At 32.5% G+C, this 27,602-nt stretch overlaps 1 protein-coding gene across 1 annotated transcript in view; it reads left to right on the forward strand.

Annotated features, from left to right (window-relative positions):
• Positions 1 to 24,843, forward strand: part of LOC129802760 (putative transcription factor SOX-15) — a 77,738-nt gene extending 52,895 nt beyond the window's left edge. Inside the window, exon 3 of the mRNA XM_055848829.1 lies at positions 20,218 to 24,843. Within this exon, the coding sequence (XP_055704804.1) occupies positions 20,218 to 21,743 (1,526 nt within the window). The 3' untranslated portion in view covers positions 21,744 to 24,843. The remainder of the gene's footprint in view (positions 1 to 20,217) is intronic.
• Positions 24,844 to 27,602: the final 2,759 nt, after the last annotated feature.

Here is a 27,602-nt window from a genome sequence, read left to right on the forward strand (position 1 = left end):
TGAAATTGATCTTAATTTTGTTTACAGAATTGAGTCTTTTATTCATATCAGGTTTTTAAGTATCTAATATGATCTTCAATCCTAAGGTTTATCTGTCTGACTTAACTGTAATATTTCTTTAGAAGAAAATTCACATAAGATGGTATATTAAAGGCAATTGAACTAAGATATTGAATAATCTGTAACATTTCATATTAATTCGAAATTGGTGACCTTTGAAAAGAATAAATCTGAAATCTAAAGGCCGCTTTAGGCTAAATAGTATGTACTATGGAGATTGTCAGAGGCCCATCAAGCGTAATAAAAAGTGAAGCTATTTTTCACTATTCCTTGTAAAAATTTTGCAGATATTGCACCGCGCCTTAAACAAATTTGCTCGTAGTTCCTGTATTATTTCGGCGAGCATTATGTATTTTTAGATAGCTTTTAATGCACGACTTCGAAATATATCAAACTGATATGTCAATTCTCTTTAGGAAAAAACTTGCCAATAGTCTTCAGTGCCTCTATGGAAAAATGAAATGTCGAGAGGTTCCTCGAGAATGTACTATGGAGCACCAGCTTATGGCATTTAACTGATTTATTTGGCCCTTTAGGGTGGTGTCACCACTTCTCGCCAGTGACCCACTTCTCGCTACCTATAGTTAAATCGAAGAAAAATCATATAATATGAGTAATAAAAAGGATATCAGGAAGAAAAAGCAATGCTGAATATATTTTTTAATAATATTGTCCAAAATAATTGTGTTTGGACCTTTTCAAGTAGGTGGCGAGAAGTGGTTCTTTTTGAATTTTTAATAAAAATATATTTTCTTAAGTAATCCACCGTTAAATTGAGGGACTATTAGTTTGATGTTTCTATAGACAACATATCTAAGTAACTTTGTGTCAATTTAAAGTTACTTTATAATAAAGGTTTAAAAATTATAATTAAATTAATTTCAGTTTTTCCTAAAAGTGGCGATAAGTGGTTACTCCACCCTACATGCATTGATATGCATAGCACTTTTTCTTTACATTTTTAGAAACGTTAATAAGATTAATTCATTATATGCAAGAAGTAATGACATCTCGAGCTTTCTTTATGATGATTTTACTGACTGAAGCATATAAAATTTATTGATCACATAAAATATGTTTTATGTGTTACAGATGTATTAAGAATACCTTAACATTCTCATTGATAAACGTCTTAGTTCTGCAAGAAAATCTTTATACATTAATGTTTCTAAATTGATTTCATTGACAATCACGCGTTTTGGTTCTTAAATTTGTTTTAAATAACAACACAGAGTGAGATAAAATTTTAGAAACATTTAATTTGATTTCTGGCGAGATAACCAAAGATAAATTTGTCGAAATGATAGTGTTCATGATATTTGAGAGGAAATGCATTTGCCTCCACAATTTATATGTTGATCTCTCGATGTGCCTTGCACCTTAAAGATAATTAGCGATTAGCAGAGGAAGATCAACATCTTACCAATTATTTAAAACGTGCGCCCAGACTGTGGGTGTGTCATTAACTCCACATTATTTTCTTTCATATGCAACCAGCGCCTTTTTGCTCTCATCAAAATCGATGTTATTTGTATATTTATTGGTTTTGTGGTAACAAATAACACAATTTGCCAATATGAAGAAGAAGGTTTTTGAAGTATGGAAAAGAGGCGGCGATTGTTGATGGAGATTGAGGTTGACTTTCACAAAGTTACTTTATTCATCTCCTTCATTCCTCACCATCTCAATTCATCAGTCTAAATTATTATGCAAAATACTGAAAAATATTATTAATTAGATGGCAAGGTGAGATTACGAAACTATATGTAGCTCTGCATTTTGGGATTTTAATAGAGCGCGAAGTTCTTTGCAAATTCAATGGATATTTCCACATCTCTCTCGATACTTTTTTTTAACTGTTTAAACTCACATCGCTCAAGGAAACTGGCATCTCTTAAAACCACATTTACAATTTCCGTTTAGAAATATTGGTAAACCACACAAAATTAAAAGTCAATTATTCACATTTAAGAAAATTTTATATATTGCAGGCGTATGTACCATTTTGCACTTGCACAGTTTTGCAAGTTGAAACACAATGCACATATTTGTGGATTTTCTCATTATCAGTGACAATGCGAATGGGCAAAAAGGCTCTAAAACAAAATACATAAACATGAAAATGGCGAAAAAAAAGAGTGAAAAATGTAGTGGAAAAATTGAAAAGTCACGCAATTATTTTTGCCTGAGTACATTGTAAACGGTGTTACTGACCTGTGTGTTAAGATTATTGTTATTACCCTAAGTGCGACAATAAATTTGCAATAAAATGTTGAAAGTCTGTGGTAAAATAGACCCGAGAATAGGAGCGCTGGGACTTCTCAAAGGCATTTCATTCATAAACTGATTCTCTGCTACAGAATGTAGTAATTCATCAAAACAATCAATAGCAACTTGAAAACTCAAAGGGACAACAGATATGTCTTTTACTTTAAACGATTTATGATTCTAAAGTATGCTAACTTACAACAGATCTTATCTATTTGGCTAAGGACTTTTTATCTGTACTGTATAAATGACAGATAACATTTAAATTTATTCAGCAAAAAAATCAAATTTGATTAATTACTCAATTTAGAATTTTCAAAAAATCGCTCAAATCCCTTTCTTTCTCAAACATTTTGCATATGTCTATCCCATTCTTTTGCAGTCAAAATTGGATAGTGTAAATTGAATTTGTTGTGACGTTCAAAGAAAGAATAAGAAGACGGCAAAAGAGAAGGAAAGATTATGCAAAATGTTTGAGAAAGAAAGGGACGTGCATTTCAATTTACCGAAATTTTCCTGAGCAAAAGGCTGAACTGAGAGAAATCCGAAAAATTTAAAATAACATTCCGGAAATGTTTATTTTACCTTTCAGTATTGATCAGAAATCGGTGTAAATATTATGCTTTTTAGGTATATTATGGGTTAAATTTACCCTTTTTCATGTTAATTTTACCCTTAAAAGGTGTAAGATTAACAAATAAAAAATTTTGATATATTTTTACACCTAAAAATAGTTAAAGTTACGAGGAAAAAAGTTATCGCACCCCGTTTTTTTCTCAGTGTGGGACGAAACCATTAAGAACAGTGCAATTATCGTATAAGTTTGGGCAAATAGAAAATTAAGAATTTTTGATTTTATCTGTAACCATCTGACTGGCCCAATTTTTTTATTTGGCTATATGGAGGATAACAGAAATTATCCTCCATATAATTTCATCCCTTTCAAGATTTTGAACTTCAGGATTTTGGCTTTTGGAATTTTAGCTTTCAGGATTTTGGTTGCTTTCGGTTTTGGAGATAATCCATGCGAACATTTCGTCCATAATATACACCTAGAACCGAAAAAATTTTCGACATCGAATTTTCGAAAGTCGAAATTAAACCACTCCGGGAGGACATTTTTCTTAACAGATTTGCTTAAATTTGAAAAGTGATCTGAAAGCAAAACGACAATAAATTTTTGTGAACTCGTGAGTTCGAGGATTCTGCAGAAATACGCTTTGCCACTTATTTAGAAAACGAGACACATCCCGTCACGTATATAGGTATGAATTCGTAGGTGTAGTATCCCTTTATTCAAAATAGACCCTTAAAAACATCACTTAATTTAGCTATTAATACCCTCAAAAAAGCACACTGACTGAGAGAGATCCGAAAAAGTTAAAATAACATTCCGGAAATGTTAATTTTACCCTGCATTATTGATCCGAAATCGGTGTAAATATTACCCTTTTTAGGTGTATTAGGGGTTAAATTAATCCTTTCTCATGTTTATTTTACCCTTAAAAAGATGTAAAATTAACATTAAAAAATGTTGATATATTTTTATACCTAAAAAGTGTTAAAGTTAGGAAAAAAGTTAATCGCACCTCTTTTTTTTTCTCAGTGCATGGTTTGGTTTTTGGGCAGTGATTACTGAAACCAAATACATCATCTCTGCAAATGTGAGAAATAAAGAAAATTTACGGTTTTGTCAAGTTATGCCTAGTGTTTGAATATATCCCAAGATATAAAGTTACCTATTATAATTATCATCCTTAATATTCAGATATTGATTCCCAAGTTTCGTGTCTTACCTATCATTGAACTCTATTGATTTCCTTCAGGCTTCTGCAGTAGATTCTTCGATAATATCTTACGGAGTTAATCTTATATTCAATTATTGCCAAAAATATTTAATCTTATATACATATATGATATATTCTGAATAAAAAATAACAAATATATGTTCTGAGCATGCTAAAAATTACCGCCAGTTTCTCTGGTGTTTCACAAAAAAGTTTAATCGTTTTCGTACCACCTTCTTCTGTTCATGTAGATTTTATTGTGAAGCCTCTTGGATGACATCGCGTCTTGGTTATCTGGGTGTGCCCATAAATTACAATATTTTGACGTGGTCCTCACATCATCCCACTTCCACGGTGTCATTATCAAAATTATTCAACCATTTTTGACTCTGTGGAAGTATTTGGGGTCATTATTTGCATAAGAAATTTAATAAAAGAAATTTCCTAGAAATTCTTTTCATACTCAAATGATTTTTGTAAAATATGCATTTTAGCAGCAATACATCTTCAATTCAGACACGGCGGTACAAAATAGGAAGATATATACCAAAATCTCCCTTCACGAATATGATCTCTATAAGTGTTAAATTTTAATTGAAAAGCCTCCATAGGTATTTCGATGATGAATAAAACTTTTATGAATGAATATGTTGAGAACAGGTTAATTTTATTTATACGATGCAGAGAGATAGAGATGGTATCTCAAGAAAATTCATCGTATTTGACTTTTTTTTTTACATTCAACAGATTAATGTCGTGGTTACACCTTCCAAAGTGACTCAAGATTATTTGAGAGTCACACAAAATGATGAAGATTGATTGATTCTTTTTTTTTGCATCTACTCCCCATAAAACATTATAACATATTTTTACCTTCTTTACCAATAGAAAAATATTATGTTCTAAAATTGTCTAGTCGTCAAGTCAAAGCGTTTCGCCATAAATACAATTATAAACGCATGTGAAGGTGGTGCAATAAAACATTGGCCACATAAAATGCATGTTGAGGTTAATGTTCTTACATAGCGAGCCAATGATCTCATACGAGAACAGTGATAAGAACAGGAGCAGCTAGTTTGGGTTCGTCTCAATATCTTGGCGGTACAATTTCTGAACACAATCTCGCACTTATGGTAGCAAGTGATAATCTAATCTCCCAAAAGTTTCTTCTCTGACCACAAGTTCTAACAAAAAAAAAACATCCTCATGAAGAATCACTCAAGAGATATTTTGCTCCCACAGAAGTGGTCTTACAAAAATAAAAAAATACTCGAGATAGTGACTCGCCTTAAAAGAGAAGCACATAACATGTACAAAAATTGCTTTATCGACATCGAAAAATCTCAACTCTATTTTTTCCCCAAGAACCTATTAATCATTTTGTCGTTTTTGTTAATACATAATCTCTAAATTCTCTCTCATTCACAATTTCAGATTCACAATCAATTTTGTCTTTACCTCAAAAGATATCATACATTTGGAACATTTTATTGCTTGTTATATTCACACAAATTGTCAATACAAATTTCTATTTGGTAATATTTCATCTTATAAATTGTCTTCTGTGAACAGCAATAAATGTTAGAAATTTCTCTAATACAATGTATCAAAATTGAATTTGGCTCCATGTTATCCAAGCAATTTGCCCTTTTTCGTATTATAACAAATTTCACAATTGAAATTCAAGACATATTGTCATAGAGTAAATGCTGTATTATCGAGGTTATAGCATTTCATGTTATTTTCATTCAAAAACCTCAATCAATTAGTCGATTACCGCTAAATACCAATGAAATTTGTATGTCTCGAGAGTTGAGACACTTCATAAGACGACGAGATAAGAAAACCTCTCACAAAATTGCGGAATGGGCACTTTATCAGTGTCTGAAGATCGAAATACAAGAACTCAAAATGCACTCACACCTAAGCATTGTAGTCTTAAGGGTTTACATATGATATTCATGAACAGAATAATGATCAGCTGAATATACTTCAGAATATGATATTTAGAAAATGTTTGGGAATTTGCGGCTTGACTGGACTTGAAAGTTTATATTCCAAACCGTTAGAGGGGGGAAGTGGGGTACCTTTGAAATTGGGATTTTTTACTTATTTCTAAATAAAATTGAGCCCTATCTTGATATAATTTAGCTGCACAAACAGATTGAGAAGCTAAATTAAATTTTGATATGGCTTAATTATCTCTTAAATATAAGAGTAAAATGTCAATTTCAAAGGTGCCCCACTTTCAAAGGTGCCCCACTTTCAAAGGTGTCCCACTTCACCCTAGAAATATTTGACTTAATAAACGATTTTTATTTACCACAAAATTTGACAGACACCCGGGCATAAGTAAGAATCTTTCACGAGTGTAGCGTGAGTGACAATTCGACAGATCGGCGCCGGATAGTTACCGTGATCGTTTGATCGCACCGATCAGACACCGTGGTCGGCTAATCATCACTCGAGTGTACCGTGCATAAGAGACTTGTTTGACCCTAGAAAATTTTCGTGTGAGTTTCTGTTATAAATTTAACCCATTCCTTACCATGGTATTATACATCATACGCAAATTGACTGATTTTAGATGATTTATTTCTGGGCAATTGATATTCGAATTTCTGTCGGGAATGGATTTTTAGTAACTTTAGTTCTTCAATTACTTGGGAAAAATGGTCCGACAGAGATGAAAATACATTTTGTTATTGTTTTCTTGCTTCGCGGAAGGTCATGCAAAATTTTTGCTCAAAATGGCGGAAGGAAAATTCTACATCCCGTCGAATTTGTTAAAATTGGCCTTCCTCCTCTTTCCTGATTTGAATTCTAGTTGCCAACTTGTTTTATTGGATAGTTACACTATCTAAATCAATACAGTTTGTAATCAATTAAGACACAGAATTTAAATTCAGCGACCGTTAAGACGTGTGTTTGACAGGGGTTCCCTGCGCCCCCATAATAGATAAAAAAAAATTCTTTTCAAAAAGTTCATCTATTAATCTGTAGGAAACTAATCCCAAAATATGAACATTCTATCTCAAGAATTACTGGTACATTGACTGAATGGGTTAATTGGGGATCTATAATATCATTCCCTAAATATTTTGTTACATCAATTTTAACTATAGTCAAGTGTGCTAATCCGGGCGCTTCGCTATCTGGATGGTTTATGACTAGTCCACTTAAAATAAGACTTTTATTTTTATTTTCGTAATATAGTCACTACAGTAACATAATACAGTACGACTGCGATAGAGTCAACCCCTAAAAATTTTGAACACCGTGAAAAATTATGTAAAATTCCAGATTTAATGCTAAACTTTTAAGCAAATTTTGTTAAGTAATAATCAGAGACAAATTTTAACGAGTGAAATAGTAACTACAACAATTGATAACTTGAAATATTGCAGGTATATAAGAACCAAATGTGTTGACTCTATTGGAGTCGTACTGTATAACTACTCAAGTTTGAGAAAAAGCAAAAATAATATTTTTATCCATTAAATAAGTGAATGTAATCGACACATTTCAATCTTGTACCAGCTGGGTTCTTCACTAAAAAATTCTAGCAGTGATATTTTCGCTAATGAGAGCTGGTTGATAGAAAACATTTATTGTTTTTTTCCTTGTGAAAAAGTATTTTAAATCCAAAGGTTTAATTAAAAGTGAATCAGCGAAAAGGCGACCCAGTTAGCGCATGCTGACTTATTTCAGTATTCTCATTATTTAATAAATTTTCTTTAATATTTTTGATAATTTTCTTTATATTATGTTTCTGAATGAAACAGTGAATAATCCTATGGATTTAGAAGTAGTAAAAAAGAATTTCATTAGTCAAAAACAAGCGTTTAAGTAGAACTCTTTGGAAAACGATCCAATTACCCCACCTTACTAAAGTGCGTACCATTACCATTAGGTCACTTTACAGAACTCAAAATTTTTTTCTGTATTCGTTTTATTTAAATTTTTCTGCAAAATTCTTTGAATTGAATTAATTGACAATAGATTATTGTAATTTTTTGACACTGCAACTGCTCTCCCATATTTCCATTGAAAAAATGCTGATTTTTATGGTTTTGCAGTGTATCAAAACCATAAGGTCACTTGTCAATAATCACATTTTCTTCTATATATATTTTTTTATTTAATTTTTTTCACAAAATACTTTGATTGGATCCTATTTATTGGATAATTTTTTGACAGTGAAACACCTTTCTTAAATTTGAATTGAGAAAATATCAATTTTATATGTTTTTGATCGTAAAACTACGATAATGTCAATAAATTCTTTTGTAATGTTTTTATTCGAGATAATTTTTATGCAAATCTTTAAAATTAGTGATGCCAACGTTTTTCTGAAGTATTTCAAGAATGTGATTAGGCATACTATCGATTAAATTTTCGATGAACTTATCATCAGGCTTGTTCCAGGTATCCAAAATTGCAGATTTTAACTCCAAAACGTAAGTGAATTGGCAAATATCGGCGAAAATATGGCAAACAAGAATCCCCCAAATATTTTCAATTGGATTGAAGTAAAAAGTTCAAGAGGTCAGGTGGTTACGCCAAGATTTTAATATTCTGAGCTCGGATCCAAAATAAAAGTTTTGCGCTCATATGGATTCGAGCATTATCCTGCTGGAATATGAACATCTTAGCGCCGGTTTACTGAAATAAAAGATAGCAGACCATCTCTGTGATCTTCAATATAATCCTGGCTTTTCGAATAATGCTTTTGATTAAAAAAAGTAAATTATTGCACACAGGAAACTTCTTCGTGTGCTTGCATGAAACTGCCCCTTATGCACTTTCGAGACTCAAATCAAAATTGTCAGAACCATGTTAGAATTCATTCAACGCTAAATGCCTTATAATAGTCATAAAACCACTGATAAAATAATACAATTATTTTACTTCGATAGATAAGTGCAACGGTTCAGAAATTGGTGAAAATCAAACATTACAAAGTTTCATTTTGATGCAGTTTTATAAAATCAATTACAGAACTTAAACGAGAAGCGTCACGAAATTAATTATTTTTATGAACATGGGTTTCAGTTATCGCTTCAGTAACATGAAGGTTTTATTTCATTCCTTTCAAAGAGATAAGAAGAATATGCAAAAATTGAAACTGCCCCACCATCCCCTAAGTTTTAAGTTACATGTTTCCATTATTTAAGTTAGGATATTAAACCAATTCAGAATTTACCTAATGATCTATGAAGTTCAATGTCCTTTTGTCTGGAAGATATCCATTGTCCACTATTATTTGACTGAACTGGACAGAGGTATTTTTTACGGAAGTTGATACTGATACATTTAATGTGGGTGGCAGTAAGTGAGATAAATGCTCTATGTGCAATATTGAGAAGTGAATCTTAAGTGCCAATTTGCGAGCTTCTATCAAAGAAGCACGTGAGTAGAAGGAAAACCTATCTTAACGTGTTTGCAGGAAAGATTACAAATGAGACAACAATTGAATGTTGTTTATTTATGCACTTTATTTATTATTGTTTTGTCGGCGCCTTTTTCTCATTTCTAGTCCCATGAATTGTACATATGGTGGGCTGTTCTTTTTTTTCCACTCTTTTTTCACGATTCTATGTATTTTGTGGTGTAAGCGCCATCGAGTTTCCCAGTGAATAAAAATGTTGCTAAAACATTCGTGCAAAAACACGTGGTGTCAATTTCATTGAAATATCCCAAATAGATCAAATAGCTAAACGAAGTATTTCTACTACATTGCGATTGATTGTATATAGTTAACATGAGTTTGTCATTGTGACATGAATGAAAATAAATTAATTTCTGTAGTCACCTCTCGACCTGCAATGTACCAGCCCCTCAAATTTGTTACATTACAACAATAAAGTGAGGATCAATGATTTTCTTTTGCTCTTCTGCCCAATTTCATTCCTAAGGTGCGTCTCTTAGTTAGTTTCTTCACCTTCTTCTCCACCTTCTTCAATAAATACAAGTCTTTTTCTTTTCCCTCTTTTTTTTTTAATCTCGATGAATCACCAAAATCACGTTTGTTTGATTTTACGTCCATTTTTTTTGGTGATTTCTTTGTACCTCATCCCTCTCATAGCACCGCAAAAGATGGTACATTTAACTTTATTATTCAGAAAAAAATTACCATTTATCTTGAATAATTCATGGGTGAGATAAAGAAATAAGAACGAATATTGTATTTGCTGAGCTTCAATTTTTGACTTGATTAGTGTTCATATATGGATACTGATATCAAAGTTTTATTTTTTTTCAATTTTCTTCCATTCACTTATAAAGAAATATGTTAAAGTAATTATTTGCACTTACATATTCACCATCGACTATCACGTTGATCTTCACCTTGGCATGCTGATTGGGGAGATTTAAAACAACAGGAAATATTTATTTGTAACTATTTTTTTTCTCAATTTATATCTACTCCAATCGCACCTTACAAGTAAAATTCCAATCGCGCAATGATGACTCCACTGCTTGGCGGGATTTTTTCAATCTTTTTCTAGCATGCGGTCAGCAATCACGAAAAGTGAGTAAAGGCGTAAAATCCATCAATTAATATGCAGATAATAGCACCAGTTGGAATTTTTTGGGGAAAACTTCTTCAGTTGATGTTAAGTACCACGTGACTTTTGGATCAAAGGGGATAGCGGTGATTTTCTTCTTCAACTCACGACTTTCTGCGGCTTTTTTCGGTCTTCTCGGTACTGCTTTGTCGTGTCACTCGCACCACTATCGAATAATTAATTATCTTTGACAAGGAGGTGGGCCAAACAAATCAAAACACCCGAAAGTTATCCTTATCTCACAATATTTGTCTACTTATTGCTAGACCTCCAAAGAGAAACATGGAAAAAAAAATAAAGAATTGAAACAATTGTAGTTGCAAGTGGCGAAACAGTTTAAGATATCGAATTGAAGACTTTGTTCGACCCCTCACAAAATCAATTCATCTCGTATTAATTTTCCTGATCTTCCTCCTCTCCTAATTAAATAAGAATTATAGGGTATTGTTCTGAACACATATTCTACTCTCTTTGCTTGATATGACAAAGGAAGATGGGAAAATTTAGCAAAGGTATAGTTTCATTTTCCGTTATTTTCCCACACTTTGAGAAATATTTCTTATTTCTAAATCAGTCATACGTCATACTTGAACATATAGAGTAAAATGGTACAAGTTGGACAACGATATAATTTGGACAGGGCTTTTTGTCCTGATAAATTGAGTACTTCATTTTTATTTGTATATTTTTAATGCTTTAGTTTTATAATTTGGTTCCTTGTGCATCTAAACAAATTTTGTACTGTATTTATCAAGAAAAAAGCCATGTCCAACTTGTACCGGCGAATTGTCCAACTTGTAACACTAATTCCAAATTATATCACTTTACCCTACTTATTAAAATTAAAAATATATATATTTTTAATAATAATAATATTTTTTAAGATCTTGAAAATATTTTTAATAATCTAAGAGTTATTTTTTGTAGAAGTAACAAGAGGGATTAGGTGTTCTAATAAGAATATTGAAGCAGAGAGTAGATAGATAGATAGATATTTTATTCATCGACGCTTTAAAAGCGCAAAACATTACAGTGACTTACTTTCCCTCTCCTGCGTCCACTGCCGTCTTAGCGTTGGTGAAAAACCTCCAGAGGAGAAGGTGGAAATTCTCCTTTACAGGTTGTATAAAGAATTTAAAGAATAAAAGCATAATAGCCTCAATGCCATGTCCAAGATAAAGATCAAACAAATTTCAAAGATTTCAAGATTTTACAATTCCAAGAACCACTAGGGTGGAATAACCGGCTATCGCCATGTTTAGGAAAAAATTAAATTCATTTAATCATAACTTTTGAATCCTTGTTACAAGATAAGTCAAATTTGACACAGAGTTACTTAGATGTATTGGCTCTAGATTCGTGAAAACAATAGTCCTAGAATATAACGCTGGACTACTTAAAAAACTGATTTTTATTAATAATGCAAAAATAACCATTTCTTTGCCACTTTTTACCACTTTTCGCCAGTTTTGTAAAATTTGTAACCACTTCTCGCCACCCACTTGAAAAGAACCACACTCGGTTATTTTAGGCAATGCTATGAAAAGAATACATTCACCATTTCTCTTTCCTTGTGATCACTTTATTATTACTCTCTTTAAAAGATTTTTCTTCACTTTTATTTGAGAAATCAAATTATGGGGCTTTTGCAGAAAGTAATCAATGCAGATTTGACAACTGAGAATGTACGAAGTGAAGTTAGCGTCGCCTATTGAAAAGATATGGCGACAGGTGGTAAAATCAATTCCAGAATATTACCACTTCTCGCCATGCCTCATTTTTATACAAAAATAATATAAAATGAAATATTAATTGACTAAATGCAAATTTTATGTATTCCACAAGTGCAATTAAATATTTAATAGACAAATTATTTACACAAATAGGTATTTTTGGCCTGATGAAAATTTGACGACACTTAGTACATTTGGTAAGAGATGTTGGATTCGATGCACTTGCTTAAAATATTGCTCTAAAAAGTGATCAAAATCGTGAATCCAAAACGAATAATTATTATTTTTCGATTCTATGCGTAGAAGCAGAAACAATACAAAAAAATTGCGACTCATTTATTTCATAAATTGCGAAAAATAGCGATTTCAATATAAGTGGCGAGAAGTGGGGCACTGGCGAGAACTGGTGATTCCACCCTATTTTAAAACATTTTAAAACGTTATATTTCTTGTTTTCTTGAAATTCTATTATTATTATTTTTTTAATTTTTGTGGAAATTTGGGCAAATTCTTCAGGGAAATATAAATTTTTGTCAGATGTGACTTTTCTTGTTCAGAAAATTTTAAAATACTTATTTCTTCTTAGGTAAGGCATTCTAAGCTTCATAAATGCATCGTATCAAAATATAAAATATTGATCTTTTAAATATTCGCAGCTTCAAAATTTTGATATTGTTCTCGGCGTTGGATTAAAGCGAAACCTCACAGAATTGTACCATTTTTAAATTAACATGAAAGACGGTTTCATGCAGGTTTATAGGGCTTTATTTATAGGGCAGTTAATTCTAATGGTTAAGAACAGTACTCACCGATCAGACATAGTAGATCGGATCGGTAAAAGTAAAGACCATCCTTAAGTTCTACAAGTAAAGAAAAGATTACGAACAGGAGGGTGTCAAAGTCATCTGCAGTTACGGTACCCAATCACTTCTCATCGTCACTGAGAGAAATCCGAAAAAGTTAAAATAACATTCCGGAAATGTTAATTTTACCCTGCAATATTGATCCGAAATCGGTGTAAATATTACCCTTTTCAGGTGTATTAGGGGTCAAATTAACCCTTTTTCATGTTAATTTTACCCTTAAAAAGTTTTAAAATTAACATTAAAAAATGTTGATATATTTTTACACCTAAAAAGTGTTAAAGTTACGAGGAAAAAAAAGTTAATCGCACCCCCTTTTTCTCTCAATGATTTTATAAATTACTGAAAAAAATTACATGAAAGTCATTAATTTTTTTCGAATTAGTTATTTAAAATTTATTTTATAGAATTCTTAATGCCTATAAACTTTTATTTGAAAAATTCATCAAGATATAATTAAAGCTCTTTAATACATGGGGAAACTGTACTAAATTTCAGCATGTTAGCATAAAAGTCTTAAGTTTCAAATTCAATGTTTTTAATACAGATTGATTTTTCAATACATTATTTTTTAGTAATATTATACGGAACTTTATAGACAGTTTATCGTTTTTATTTTCTTTAAAAATATTCTCAATAAATTTAAAAATTAATAAAGATATAGCATTGGGAAATATTTCTACCACCCTGATTCTTGTAGTTTTTTTGCACTTCTCTGAAAGTGTACTGAAATAACAGTCAGTATAATCGTTCATATCTCTTTAAAAATCGTTTTAAAGTTTTGTCCCAAAATCGGAGGTTTAACCCTATATGCTCAAAATTTAAAATTTTTACATTTTTTTTTAAATTCTACATTTCATTCTACTAAGCTGATATTAACAGAAAATGCAGAAAATATTAATGCGTTTAACTTGTGACTTATGATGAAATTTACTCAACATTTTAACCTATTTGATTACAAAATTTAGCTAGGAGGAAGTAGGGCACCTTTGAATATAGAGCAGGTTTGAACTTAAGATTTTTCTCCTAGGTTTAAGTGGAACAAAGCCATATCATAATGTAATTTAGCTTCTCAATCTGTTTGTGTAGCTAAATTATATCATGATAAGACTCAATTTTATTTAAAAATAAGTTGAAAAATTCCAATTTCAAAGCTGCCCATATTCAAAGGTACCCTATACTTCCTTCTAAGTTAGGCTAAATTGCAAAGAAATGCTGTAGTGCTACTAGCGTGTTAATGAATCACAAAAAAATTCCTTGATTCATCAAATTGTGAATCTCTCTTTTTCTCTTGATAAAATTACCGTGAAAATCATTATTTATGATGTCAGTGTGACTGTGAGTTATATCGAAGATGCAAAAATTTTATAAATAAGTGGCAAAATCAGTCTGGCAGTTATATTTTCATGGCAATTTTTTGGACAGCATCTTGCACGATATGAAGAAGCTTCTCGCAAATTGCCAATCCAGAGGCACCAGGTTGAATGTGGCACGCGCCATCAATTCCCTCGCGATGATCATCAACACAGCTTTGGCACAATGGAAGGAGTCTCTGTTGCCAAGAAATTAGACTTGAATGGCACTTTTTTTTGTGCTTCTTGTGACAGTTTCACCATTGAGATAAACTTCTCTCATCCACTTCATCATCTCAGTCGAATGGCATTTTTGGCTGGAGCAAAAATGATAAAAAGTCATGCCTTTTGATCATGAATATTAGGTGAGATTCTTAACAATCTCACCTACTATAATCCTAACAAAATTTCATGTCGTCCGATCGCGCTCAAACTTGGCCAAAATGTGTTTCGCCACTTCCTGATCACGAATATATGGGGGGCTAAGTTACGTTCCCGGCCGGCCGTCCGGCCGCTCTTTGGAGCTTAATAGCTCCTAAACTAAAAAAGATATCGACTTGCGGTTTTCGGCAAAGGTTAAATATCGTATGAAAATTGCAACATGGTGCATTGACCCCCCACCCCCCACCCCTCCTTCCGCCATTTTGAAGACCCCCCTTTTTTTGTTTTCTCAATAGCTCCGCCCCTATGGCATCGAGCGGGCTCAAATTTTAGTATGTTATAGCTGGGCCTTAGAGCTTTCCATCAATACCAAACTTAAGGTCCCCCGACCCCCCTGACCCGAGCTATAAGGGTCCAAAAAAATTTTCTTAAAATGGCCATAACTCCGGTTCTAATTGTCAGAATTTAAAAAATGAGGGCTTTTTGGAAAGCTCTCGTGAAATGCCACTTCCCCTTCTAACATCGCAAGTTCATAAAACCACCGCTAGGGGCGCTATTATTAAAAAGAAAATTTTTAAATCTTAAAAGTTAAATAACTCAAAAATTCCTTATGCAATCGGGCTGAAATTTTAGTATGTTGTAGCCGTTGATTATACCTATCAAACAAAAAAAACCTTAAGTCGATCCATAACCCCTGACCCGAGCTATAAGGGGTCAAAGTTCGAACATTGACCGGCCTCTATCTCCGGTTCTAATTAACATATCGACATAAATTTTACCTTTTTGGTTTCGTCTCGATGAGCACTTTCAGATGGAAGTTCAAAAAGTCACCACAGGTGGCGCTGTGATAGCGTCAAAATTCATCGAAATTCAAAGTCACTTTTCTCAAAAACGGCATTGTGCAAGTTAATGAAATTTTAGTATGTTGTAGTCCAGTCTAGGACGTTTCCAAAATGGTGCGTATGCGCGCTGTGGTTTCAATAGAACCGGAAATATGAGGGGTCAAAGTTCACGAAATTCAAAAAATCATATCTCTGGTTCTATGTGACCGATTTTGATGAATGAGGGCTTAAACGAAAGATCTCACCAAATACTACAACTTTCTAGAACATTTGAACTTCGTGGGACCAACACCAGGGGCGCCACAGTCAAAAAACGAATTTCAATATCACATAACCTCAATTATCTCGACTGTCGCTGAACCGATTTTGATGATTGCTTCGACATAATTGTAGAGGACATTTGTCTCTACATTTCGTCCATACATCATTTTCCGCTCAGACTACGCTATCACTCTGATTTTGCCGTTTAAGTGTGAAAAAATTGATTTTTCCCATAATAACGCTTTGAAATCACTCAGATGCCAATTTGACTGCCTCTACTCCACCAAGACACTTAAAATAGGGTTTTAAATGGAAAATCCCACAGAATACAACAATTCTTTGATATAGTTGAAGTTCAACAAATGACTACTTGGGGAACTCTGGATGAAAAAACGAGTTAAGAAACAAAAAACCTCGCTTATCTTGGATTCTGAGTAATCGATGAGATCATGTTCTATGGAAAAATTATAGAGAACATTCTGGTCTACATTTCACCCATATAACACTTTTCTGTCAGTTCATCCAAATCCTTGATATTTTGGTTTAAATACAAAATTTGTATAATTTCACGAATTTTATTCAAGATAACTGAATGGCGTCTCCCTACTTCAGCATCAAATCGAATTTGCATGCACTCCGAGTTAGCTCACGTTAAGAATCTCACCTACATAAGCCGGTTAGGATTATCTGTCCCTTTTCTTTCCTGCACCTTTTCCTACATAATATACCTTGCTACAAAAATTGTCCACGAGCTTGTGCCTGTAATCAATAATATTCTCTCCCCGGTGTTGTGCGATGTCTTTGTGCATTGCATATGACGCAGTCCCCAAGCACCTCATTAGTAATGCGAATAATCGAGAATAAAAGTCCAACAACGAGGATGACCCTTAACCGGTTGTTGGTGAGCCAGCCACTTTCAGCACATTTGATTTTATTTATAACAATCGTCAGCTACGGGCTGCAGGCTTAATTTGACGTGATATATGCCCAAAAGTGGATATTCAGTAACTCTGATTGAATACACCTGGATTTAGCACAATATCTTTAATATTTATGATTTGATAATTGGACAACATACACGAATTATAAAATGATTTTTTTTCAGAGTCTTTGTCGGTTGGAAATATGGACTTTAAGTTCCAATTTGGACAGGATTTTCTCTAAAGATTGCAAATCGATATGTATAACCGTTTGGGCCAAAGTACTAACTTGAGAAAAATCGAGCACTCACCCAATCGATCAAACCTCTTTATCTATGACTTGGTTATCAAAATGATATTGTTTGAACAAACTCGAGTGCTAAGAGAAGACAGATATTGTTATCGATCGTTATGGAATTTCCTATGTTTTGTAGATTGACTTTAACGACCTTGACAGATAGTCTTTCAAATAGTCATAATATTTTATACATAAAACGAAAGAACAAAAGAAAGGGCCACTTTAGCAAGAAAAATAATGTTAACAAAATATATGGAACGGTCCTCGATTAGTGAAATTATTTTTCAAATTGAATAAGTTTGTGAAATGCTTACAGGACTTTCAGAACATCTAGAATATGTACGATTTGAGTATCTAGTTTAGGTTAAGTGTAAAGCCTTACTGATTTTTTCAATTTTTTAAGAATCTTAAATTTTCTGAGGCTTATTTTTAGATAATTTAGGAAAATTGCAAAATATATTAAATAAAAAAAAATTTAAAAGTTATTCTAATCGGAGAGAACAATTGTTGTCTTGATTGTTGTCTTTTTATCCGATACAGGAGGTTTGCTTAACGTTTTCCATTTTTTTTTGTTTTCTTATAAATTTTCTTAATGTGACTTGCCAAAAACCTAAAAAATTACAAAAAAATGATAAGGCTTTGATAAATCAATGTGATTCAGCCTTGAAGATTTCAATATGGATTATGACCTGTGTTTGGATTTATTCTCTTCTTACTTTACAATTTTTTTCTACTATGTACACAGTAAGATATTTTAAACTAGAGAGATTCAAGATCAAATGATTTTGAGTATTCCATCTCATATGTAGTACAATGAGCTCGACCATAAGTATATAGTAAAGTCTGTTAAAATTCGATCAATTTTCAAATTCTTTTAGAGACTTAATGAAATTGCTGTATTAATTTTAGCATATTTTGCCATCGATTTTGAAAAACCAAAATTTCATAAATAAATATGGCATTTTTCTAGATAATTCTGAATTGAATTTCTTGAGATTTTGGCATTGGAACCATATAGTATTTTCAGAGAATATTTTGGAGATAGTGATATTCATTTTAACACATTTTGGAATTGATTTTAGATCATTTACATCTTTAGATTTAGATCATTTTGGTTTTGATTAAAAAAAATAGTTTAGCGAAAAATAGCATTTAATTTAGAGAACTATAGTAGAGCAACTTTTAGAGATTTTTGCATTAATTTTAGTATATTTTTGAATTGATTTTAGATAATTTTGGCATCGATTTAGCCCTTTAAGGACGATTGGAACACCGGTGTCCCATAAAGAAAATAATTTTCCCTGACCAACCAAAGTAAAGATATTTATTTCTTATGTCTGTACATAATTGCAAAGTAGAAGGTTGAAGGAATCTAGAATATTTTTTGCAAATCTGCTATGTAGTAAATATTTAAGCTCAAAAATGGCGAATTTTTAAATTCTCAAATTCATAATTTGATCTTATTTATTTTTTATACTTTCAATTTTTTTAAGCAAAACCCTTTTGGCAATAAAAACTACAATACTCATACGTAATATTTTTCATTAAAGCGAAAAATATTATTCATTGGTATTGTCAGAAAAATTACTTAAATTTTTGGGCTATTTTTGTCCCTATCGTTCATAGAAGCACAAAATACACCGAATCAGACTCTGTTGGACTTTCTAAGGTTAGATTTAAGACTTATCATTGATTATGTTTCTCAGTTTAATTTTCATTGTTTAATTTCAGTGCGTAAAAAGTGTCTCGTCGTTAAAGGGTTAAGATAATTTTGATAATTTTTATAGATTTTTATTCACTCCGTGTGCTAGTACTATGTGAGATTCTTTTCAATGAATTCATATTCACTGTTTCTATACCAAATATATTATAATTGTATTTATTTTCTTTATTTTTTAATATTCATTAAAAGTATTATATAAAAATGTTAAGATTTTAAAACGATTACGAGTTACTTTTATAGCTAGATTATTATTCTGACCATAAATCATTATAATGATTTAATTACAAATTCTACCTTTAATAAGAATTTCTCCATGAATAATGCCTAATATGAAATTATTAGAGTTAAATCACGTGATTAAACTTTAGAACTGAAACACTCTTCATATATGATCATCTCCTTTTATCAATTATTAAGCAGTTTGAAAGAATTATATAAATCTACTTAGGGGAAAGCGCGCTACCGTCGCACGTTTTATGCTTCGCACAAATCACTTTTTTCAATGTGTTATAAATGAATTTGGCGCATTATAATATAATATTTTAATAGATAGTAAAATGCCTTAAATTTTCAGAAAAGAGGTATGAGTGAAATCCATAAGGAACATAGAGAAAAAATTGAATTGTCCGAGGCTTGAGTCGTCCGAAGGCAGCGCGCTTTCTCCTATTCTATTTTGTTCCTAACTAAGAAAAACAGGAAAAGGATTTCTTATTTAAAGGACTTTAAGATCCAAGACTATCTTATAAGTAACACGAATTTATCAAACTGAAATTGATGGTATGGCAAAAAAAATGATCTTTCATTTGCATAAAAGCACTGAACATACTTATATAATCTAATTTCAAGATCTCTGCCATTAAAGGCCATAATCTGTTTCCCACATATAATTCATCCTTTAATGATAGACCCATAATTCACAGTTGTCTGCAAAAGAAATGTAAATTTAAATCATTTGTCGCCTGTAGAATGAACGCGATTTCTATTTTGTTGACTTTGGGACAGGTCGCTTCCTTACCTTTCTTGACCTCTTGACGCGATTTGTTTGTTTTTCATTTAATACCAAGACAGTCCTCTTTCCATAATATGTAAATCAATTTTTTAAGCTATTCGAATATGGTCGGGGAATAATTCTTTTATTGTTCTACTGCTATTTGCAGGAAAGAAATGGAGATCACTTACACCACAAGATCGACGGCCATATGTGGAGGAGGCTGAGAGGTTGCGTGTTATTCACATGGCAGAACATCCCAACTATAAATATCGCCCTCGTCGACGGAAACATACAAAGGCCCGAAGTGGTCCGACTGGAAATCAGCAGAATACCAATTCTGGATCAAATGTCACATCCCAAGCCACGCACAATGGGGCGACAGGTGGTGGGAGTTCTACAGGTTCTGGTGGTGTCTCCGGTGCTGATATCTATGATGGTGATTCCAATAGAATCAGTCCGTACACTGGGAGTCAGTATGGATTGTACTATAGCAATAGCAATGCTCTGCATACTCCAGAATCCAGTCCTACGCAGAGTCCAGAACCTCGAGGTGGTCGATCTAAGTGTAGTGATATTAAAATTGAAGATGTAGCATCTCTGCCAACACCTGAAATGAGTCCTCTGGAACTGGAGAAGGAAGCATATGGAACGGATAAGAAGAATCATGGCTATGTTGACTACAGCCAGGGTCAGGTTAAGGGTGAAAAAGTGCCACCATCTGCATTTGGCACCTATGAAAATGACGCGGATATGGTCAAGCGAGAGTTCATGGGTGCAACGTCCTATGAAATGTCAGACAAATCCAAGTACGAATTTACACCACCAGATAAGAAGTACCAATACGATACGGGAAGCTCGGGTATGGTTGAGAAGAGAACTAGTTCATACTTAGGATCCACTAGTGCATCAGCTACGACAATTGTCGCTGGAAAGGGCATGTATGTGACTTGTACGAATCGTGGACTTCTGGATCAGGGTCATGTGGTTAGGGGAACGTACTATCCACCGTTGGCAACATCGCAGGATCATCAGAATTTGGGAACACCGACTGCAACGACATCTACAGCTGTTCTCAACTATGCCAATCACGTGGCTGGTCAGCAGAAGCAGCCTAATCATCAAAATCACAATGGGCACAATGGACTTACGCCAGGCAGTGCAATAGATGCTTACTATCAAACTTCCACTCTACCAGCATCTTACTCCTATCCCTCCGCTTACAAAGAATACTACCACTCTCATCCACTGCTGCCCCCAATACTGTCAGAGGATCCTGATGGGCGTAAGGAATTTGACAAATACCTCCCATCCATAGATAGCAATCACAACAGCTACAGTGACTATGAATATCATCATGGCAGTCCAACTTCTTTCCCACCAGCATCTGCAGCATCAACATCTGGTCCCATGGCAACCTCACCTGCAAGCTCTCAGCTCCACCTCCATCAAGACTACTATCATCATCAGCAGTTCCACGGATCACCGCTGGCAGCGCCAACGACAGTTTCCGGAAACACCGGTGGGACAGCTAGTGGCGCCACCGTGGCCAAAGTTGACGCTATGATCGGTGGAAGTCTACCACCTGGGTATACAACATTGGTAAATGTTGGAGCATCTGGAGAACAGATTCCTATAACAGATGACTTTAGCAACATTCTTGCAGGTGTCCGCAAAACTTGCTACAGCAACTGACTTTCGAAAAGGTAATTAAAGAAAGATAATTTGTCTAGATTTTGAAACCAAAATCAAGGTCAAAAATATTTTAAAATTTTAATATTCAGAAGTCAACAGAATTAGGCATAGGGTAAGTGTGCCAAATTTCGGCATAGTTGCATACAAGCGCCAAAGTCTCAAGTTTGAAATGTAATATCTTTAATAGAAATTGACTTTTTTCATTCCTTGTACATTAGGAGTGTTCCTTAGAACCTTGTAGATAGTTTATCGTTTTTATTTACTTTAAAATTGTTCTTAATACATTTTAAAATTAATAAAAATGTAGACATAGCTTTGGTGCCCTATTTCGGCCACCTTCATTCTCATAGTTCCTTGCCCTTCGGGAATTGTTCCAATATCTTTTTCACGTCATCTCGTTTGTCAAAGCTACATTTTTTGTTATTCTTTTGCATTGTATAATCTCTAGAGTATATAAAAACTAAAAATTCATGGAAATTCGAGGAACAAAAAATGTGGCCGGAATTGCAAGCTGGCCGGAATTTTGCACACTTACCCTACGAAGTTTTTGTATTGTAGATACCCAGGAACTTCCATTTCATTAGAAATGTGCTCTGATTTCTCGACTTTCTAAAACATCCTAAAATCCTAAAATAAGTATGATCATGATCTTGGAATAGGAATTCATTGTAATATAAAAAATAAATAAATCAAAATTTTTTTTCGAAATGATTTAGTTATTTGAATTTTCACGGATATTATGGTGCTATTCCAATGAAAAATTAAGATTTTTTTTAGTACTTTACGGTTCGTAAATTACTGACTACGTAAAGTAACAACTGTTTGGTGGTTTGAGAACACGACTGGGACTGGAGAAAATAGTTGTGACGGGAATCAGCAGAAAAAAAATGTTGATAATACAGAAGCAATTGAGAACAGATTTTTTTCCCTTCAGAGAAAGGGAGAATCTTTTGGTGCTATTCCAATGAAAAAGTGACCATGTTTTTTTAGCACATTACTGTTCACAAGTACTAAAAAAAACCATGTCTGTTCTCATACGTCATTTCAAGGCAAATAATGAGTAGAGAATATTAATGCTGCTCGCCAACTTTTCACCACTGAGAATTCACGGGAAAACCTGCGAAAACCCGCGGTTGAGGCTAAAGTTGCCAACTCCCGGCCATCCAACTACATCACGCCACCAAGCAAACATGACAGATTTCTCCACACTGACTTAATGTCAGATGGCATTGTGATCGGGTGAAAGCTTGCTCGGAGGGAATATTCGAATTCGGATTTCGGTTGAACTTTTCTTTTGTGTCAGTTCCTGTCATGACTTTTTTGTGATTTTGAAACACGACGAGGACTGGGGAAAATATGAAGTTTTTGTGTAAGGAGAAGAACCTTACATCTTGTCAATCATGATAAAGATAATGTTGAAAGTACTATGAAAGTGAGAACATTAAATTAATATTGTCGATTTCCCAACCGAAATCTGAATTCGAATATTCCCGCCGAGCAAACTTTCACCCGATCACAATGCCATCTGACATTAATTGAAATAACATGTGGGAACAGTCATGGTCTTTTTAGTAATTGAGAACAGTAATGTGCTAAAAAACATGCTAATTTTTTCATTGGAATAGCACCATTTCTCCTGAACATTTTTTAGCACATAACTGTTCTCAAATCTTCTACATAATCGACTTTTCTTCGTGTTGGTTCCTATTACGACTGTTTGGTGCTTTTGAAACAGAACAAAGAGTGGAGAAAACAGCCGAGAAAGGACAGGAATCAATGCAAAGAAAAATCGATATTGCAGAAGCATTTGAGAACAGTTCTGTGCTAAAAAAAATCAAGAGAAGAATTCTCCATTTTCATTTTTCATTAAAATAGCACAATTACCCAGGAATCCTAGGACACCTCTATCTTTTCCAAACTTCGTCTAAATTCAGTTAAATTGTATAAAATTATATATATTGTATTATATTTAACATGACTTAGCGTCTGTTTCTTTTCTTCTCTGAACGACATTTCGTAACTCTTCTCAGATCACAATCTTGTATCAAAATTCAAAAACATATTCAATAGAAATGAGAAGGATGAATAGATAGAAACTTGCCAATTCTTTTAGTAAATAATTTAGTAGAGAATTTTACTACACATCGTAGATACTATGTAGATTATTCTAATACTCAAGACCCTGATCTCTATGATCAATATCCACTATGAGTTTTTTGCTTTAGAATCTTTCCCATTTTGTTCTCTTTGAGAAGTTTTACCGGAAATTTTATTTAAAAAAATAAATATTACTCTTAATGTAAATATTTTATATCATCTACAAAGCAGGCAAAGTGCAGATTAATTTGAATAAACTAGTTAAAAAAAGAGATGTACGAATGAGGAAATTAAAAAAAGATGATGCAGTGCTTCCAAGGTTAAACAAAAGTTTGAGAAATTTGTTAGAAAAATAAAAAAAGAGAAAAATTGTATATTTACCTGCACTTGTTAACTAAGGAACAAAGTGAAATCTTTATTTCCGTATGTAGGATTCTTTTTGTATTTATTTTATAATATATTTTTTAATTGAACTGTAAATAATTTTTTTGAGTTTAAAAGAAAAATTAGTGAACACAGATAAATACTTACTGAAAATAAACAAAAAATACTTATTTTAAATAATATTTACTGAATAGAACCAAAGGTTTCCCTCGACTTTTCCCCTATAAATCTATTTTTTTTTAAACATTTTATAGGGTTTTAGTTTTTTTTCAATTTTTTTTTTTAGTTATTTGTATTTAGTAATATTTTTCACATGTCTAAATAGTAACATACATCAAAAGTGACGATAGGTACTTAATGTTTTTTTTTATAGATTCTTTTTATTATAAGCGAAAATGTTTAAAAATAATTTGAAGTGAATGTTTCATTGTGAAATTTTTTTAAATGTTACTTTTTATGTAAAGTTTTCTTACAAGAGACAGTTCTTTGTAAATCAGTTACGGAAGCAGTTTTATAATTATATTAGAAAATGACGAAATAAAATCGTAATGATGTAAAATAGAAAATAAATGAAAAATATTCAGTACAATAAAATGATTTATAAATCAAACCTTAAAAATGCTTTTTTATTTTTGATTTTTTTTCTCTGAATTATTTCGGGAATTTCCCTATCATCTGGAGAAATTTTGGAAAGGAAAAAGAAGCTTATTTATAGAAAATACCATCCAAGATAACGGTAAGATTGCGTTTGTGATACAGTCAAGGCAGGGGAGTCAATCTCATTACGGGCAGTCTTTAAATGATTTCTAAAAGAAGAATTTTTTCCCATTCAATTAATATTGTAAGGTACTACCACAAGTGTTACAGTGTGATAGCCACTGAGTGAGAGAAGTGTTATAAATATTCATGAAATGAATTGCATGAATAAACTCTTTTAGTTGCAATTACAAACTCTGCAATATCAACAACTTTCAGAAGTGTTGATGGAATTGATGTGTAAAAATCATTTTAAATTTGTGGTGACTGTTCCATTTTTCTGCATGAAATGACGTCCTCTGCATTGTTTCAACAAAATCTTTAAAATAACAAAAGATTAATTAAGAACTTTGACATATTTTTTTATTATTTTTTTTATCAAAAAAAATATCACTGCTCTACTGAACTCATTGCGGAGCAACTACGACAATTTGTTCAATGACGAAAGACAATGTTGTAGGTGTACACGAGACACCTAATTATGGGGTCCTCCAGAAGAGAGAATCATTTGGCAGTTGCTGTAAGAATTACCAAGGAAGATGTATAGTGCAATAACATGAAGAAACTACAACAACTAGAAAAAAAGAGTTTGATTTAAAATCTTGAGACTGTTAATTTCTTCACCGGAAACACGATAAAATCTCCCATACAAACTCTCGGTCAAAATGTGAATAAATAAAATGCTTTTATTTTCGTATTATGAAGTCCACAAAATGAGACGAAAAACCACACTTATAAGAGCCTCTTACACAAATGATGTCAGTTAGTCCCCAGAAAAATTACCTTTAATTCCGCTATTTTGTAATAACTTTCCTTGCAAGTCAAACTCATGAAAATTCAGAGGATTATTTTGTATATCTTACGTGATTTATTTTTGAGTAATTTCGTTGAAATCTCAAAAGCAAATTTGTTGACAAGGGCTTTACGTAAGGGTAAATAATATGAGCATCAGACTTAAGACTTAATCATATGGCTGATATGGCTCAACTGCTGTAATTTCTCAATAAGAAATATTTTTGAGAAACATTTTTACTTAGTTTTATATAATTATAGCAATTGACTTAATATATATTAAAAAAATATTGAAACTGCTTTTTGTTTAGAAAATCTAGATCTTCAGAAATTGGGATAAACATCTTGTCTGAAGACTTTTTACGTTCTCGGTTTATGTTTGTTGTTCTAACCCTGAGATAATCAATTCACTCCTTAAGGCCCAGAATACAGAGTACCATGCTCCCGTTACCTCGATCAAACCAAGGCTGACTCCCCTGTCCACGAATATACTCCTTGCAGTTCCATACTCGCGGGGGGAAACGACTGACAACCTTTAAATGATGACTGTAGAAATTTTAATAGAAGAACCGTTTTATACATATCATATACGTACACTGAGAAAAAAGGGGCTCCGATTAACTCTTTTTCGTCGTAACTTTAACGCTTTTTTGGTGTAAAAATATATCAACATTTTTTAATGTTAATTTTACACCTTTTTAAGGGTAAAATTAACATGAAAATGGGTAACTTTAACCCCTAATGCACCTAAAAAGCATAATATTTACACCGATTTCGGATCAATACTGAAGGGGAAAATAAACATTTCCAGAATGTTATTTTAACTTTTTCGGATTTCTTCTAGTGTATGTATTCAATTAGGATTTTACAATTTCTAATCCAAGGTAAGTCTTCAAAATTAATAAAATCCTTTTTACTTAGATTTCTCAAGTCAAACATTCTGCATTCAAGAATACAAAAAGTACAATGATGCCTTCAATAGATACAGCGAAATAGAAACAATAGTGTCTCAGCTGCACGAATTTTTTATTAGATAAGAGTTTTCTTAAAGTTTTAACTTAAAATTAAAGGCAAATGATCAATAGCGCTTTTAAAAATCGTTTGAGTTGTTTCTTTAGTTAGACTTTGAAACACATCAAAACTGAATTAAACATCTAGTCTTAAATCTGTGTAAGGTCATATGACGGATTTGGTTTTCATTGATATAATAAATAGTTTAATATTTTAACGAGTAATATAAGTGGAGCGAGTCAACTAGCATTAACCCTTTAAGGACGAGAGGGTCGAAAATCGGGAGTTAGAAAAAATCAATTTTTCTGACTTTTTAGAGCAATACACAACTTTAGATGACCGTAGCACATATTTCACTTTTGGGTCACCAGTGGCCCAATCGTCCTTAAAGGATTAACTCATTCGAGTGGATTCAAAATGTATGTCCCTGTAACTGATAGGCCATATTTTAGAGCTAAAATATTACTGAATTTCCCTTTAATTATGAAACAAAAAGAGTTTAGAGATCTAAATTAATATATTCTTTTACGACAAAAAAGGTTTAAAAGCTGACCCTGCTTATTACGAGATTAGAACAGGTTTTTCAATATTTCACTGTTTAAAAGTCCCTCGAGATCAGCTTTTAAATTAAAGAAAACTTGAATAATTTTGACAGAACTATTTCAGTTCAGAGTTGTTTTTTGTGAGAGTTTTTCCTACACAAACGTAGGGAATTTTCTTCAATATGGACTTAATTTCTCTAATGTGTAGAAGCCATTAGAGCCAATTAGAGCGAAGAATTTTTAAAAATATTAAACGAAATTTAAGAGAAAGATTAAA

Source organism: Phlebotomus papatasi, chromosome 2 (genome assembly GCF_024763615.1).
Source record: "Phlebotomus papatasi isolate M1 chromosome 2, Ppap_2.1, whole genome shotgun sequence".
Taxonomy (NCBI): domain Eukaryota; kingdom Metazoa; phylum Arthropoda; class Insecta; order Diptera; family Psychodidae; genus Phlebotomus; species Phlebotomus papatasi.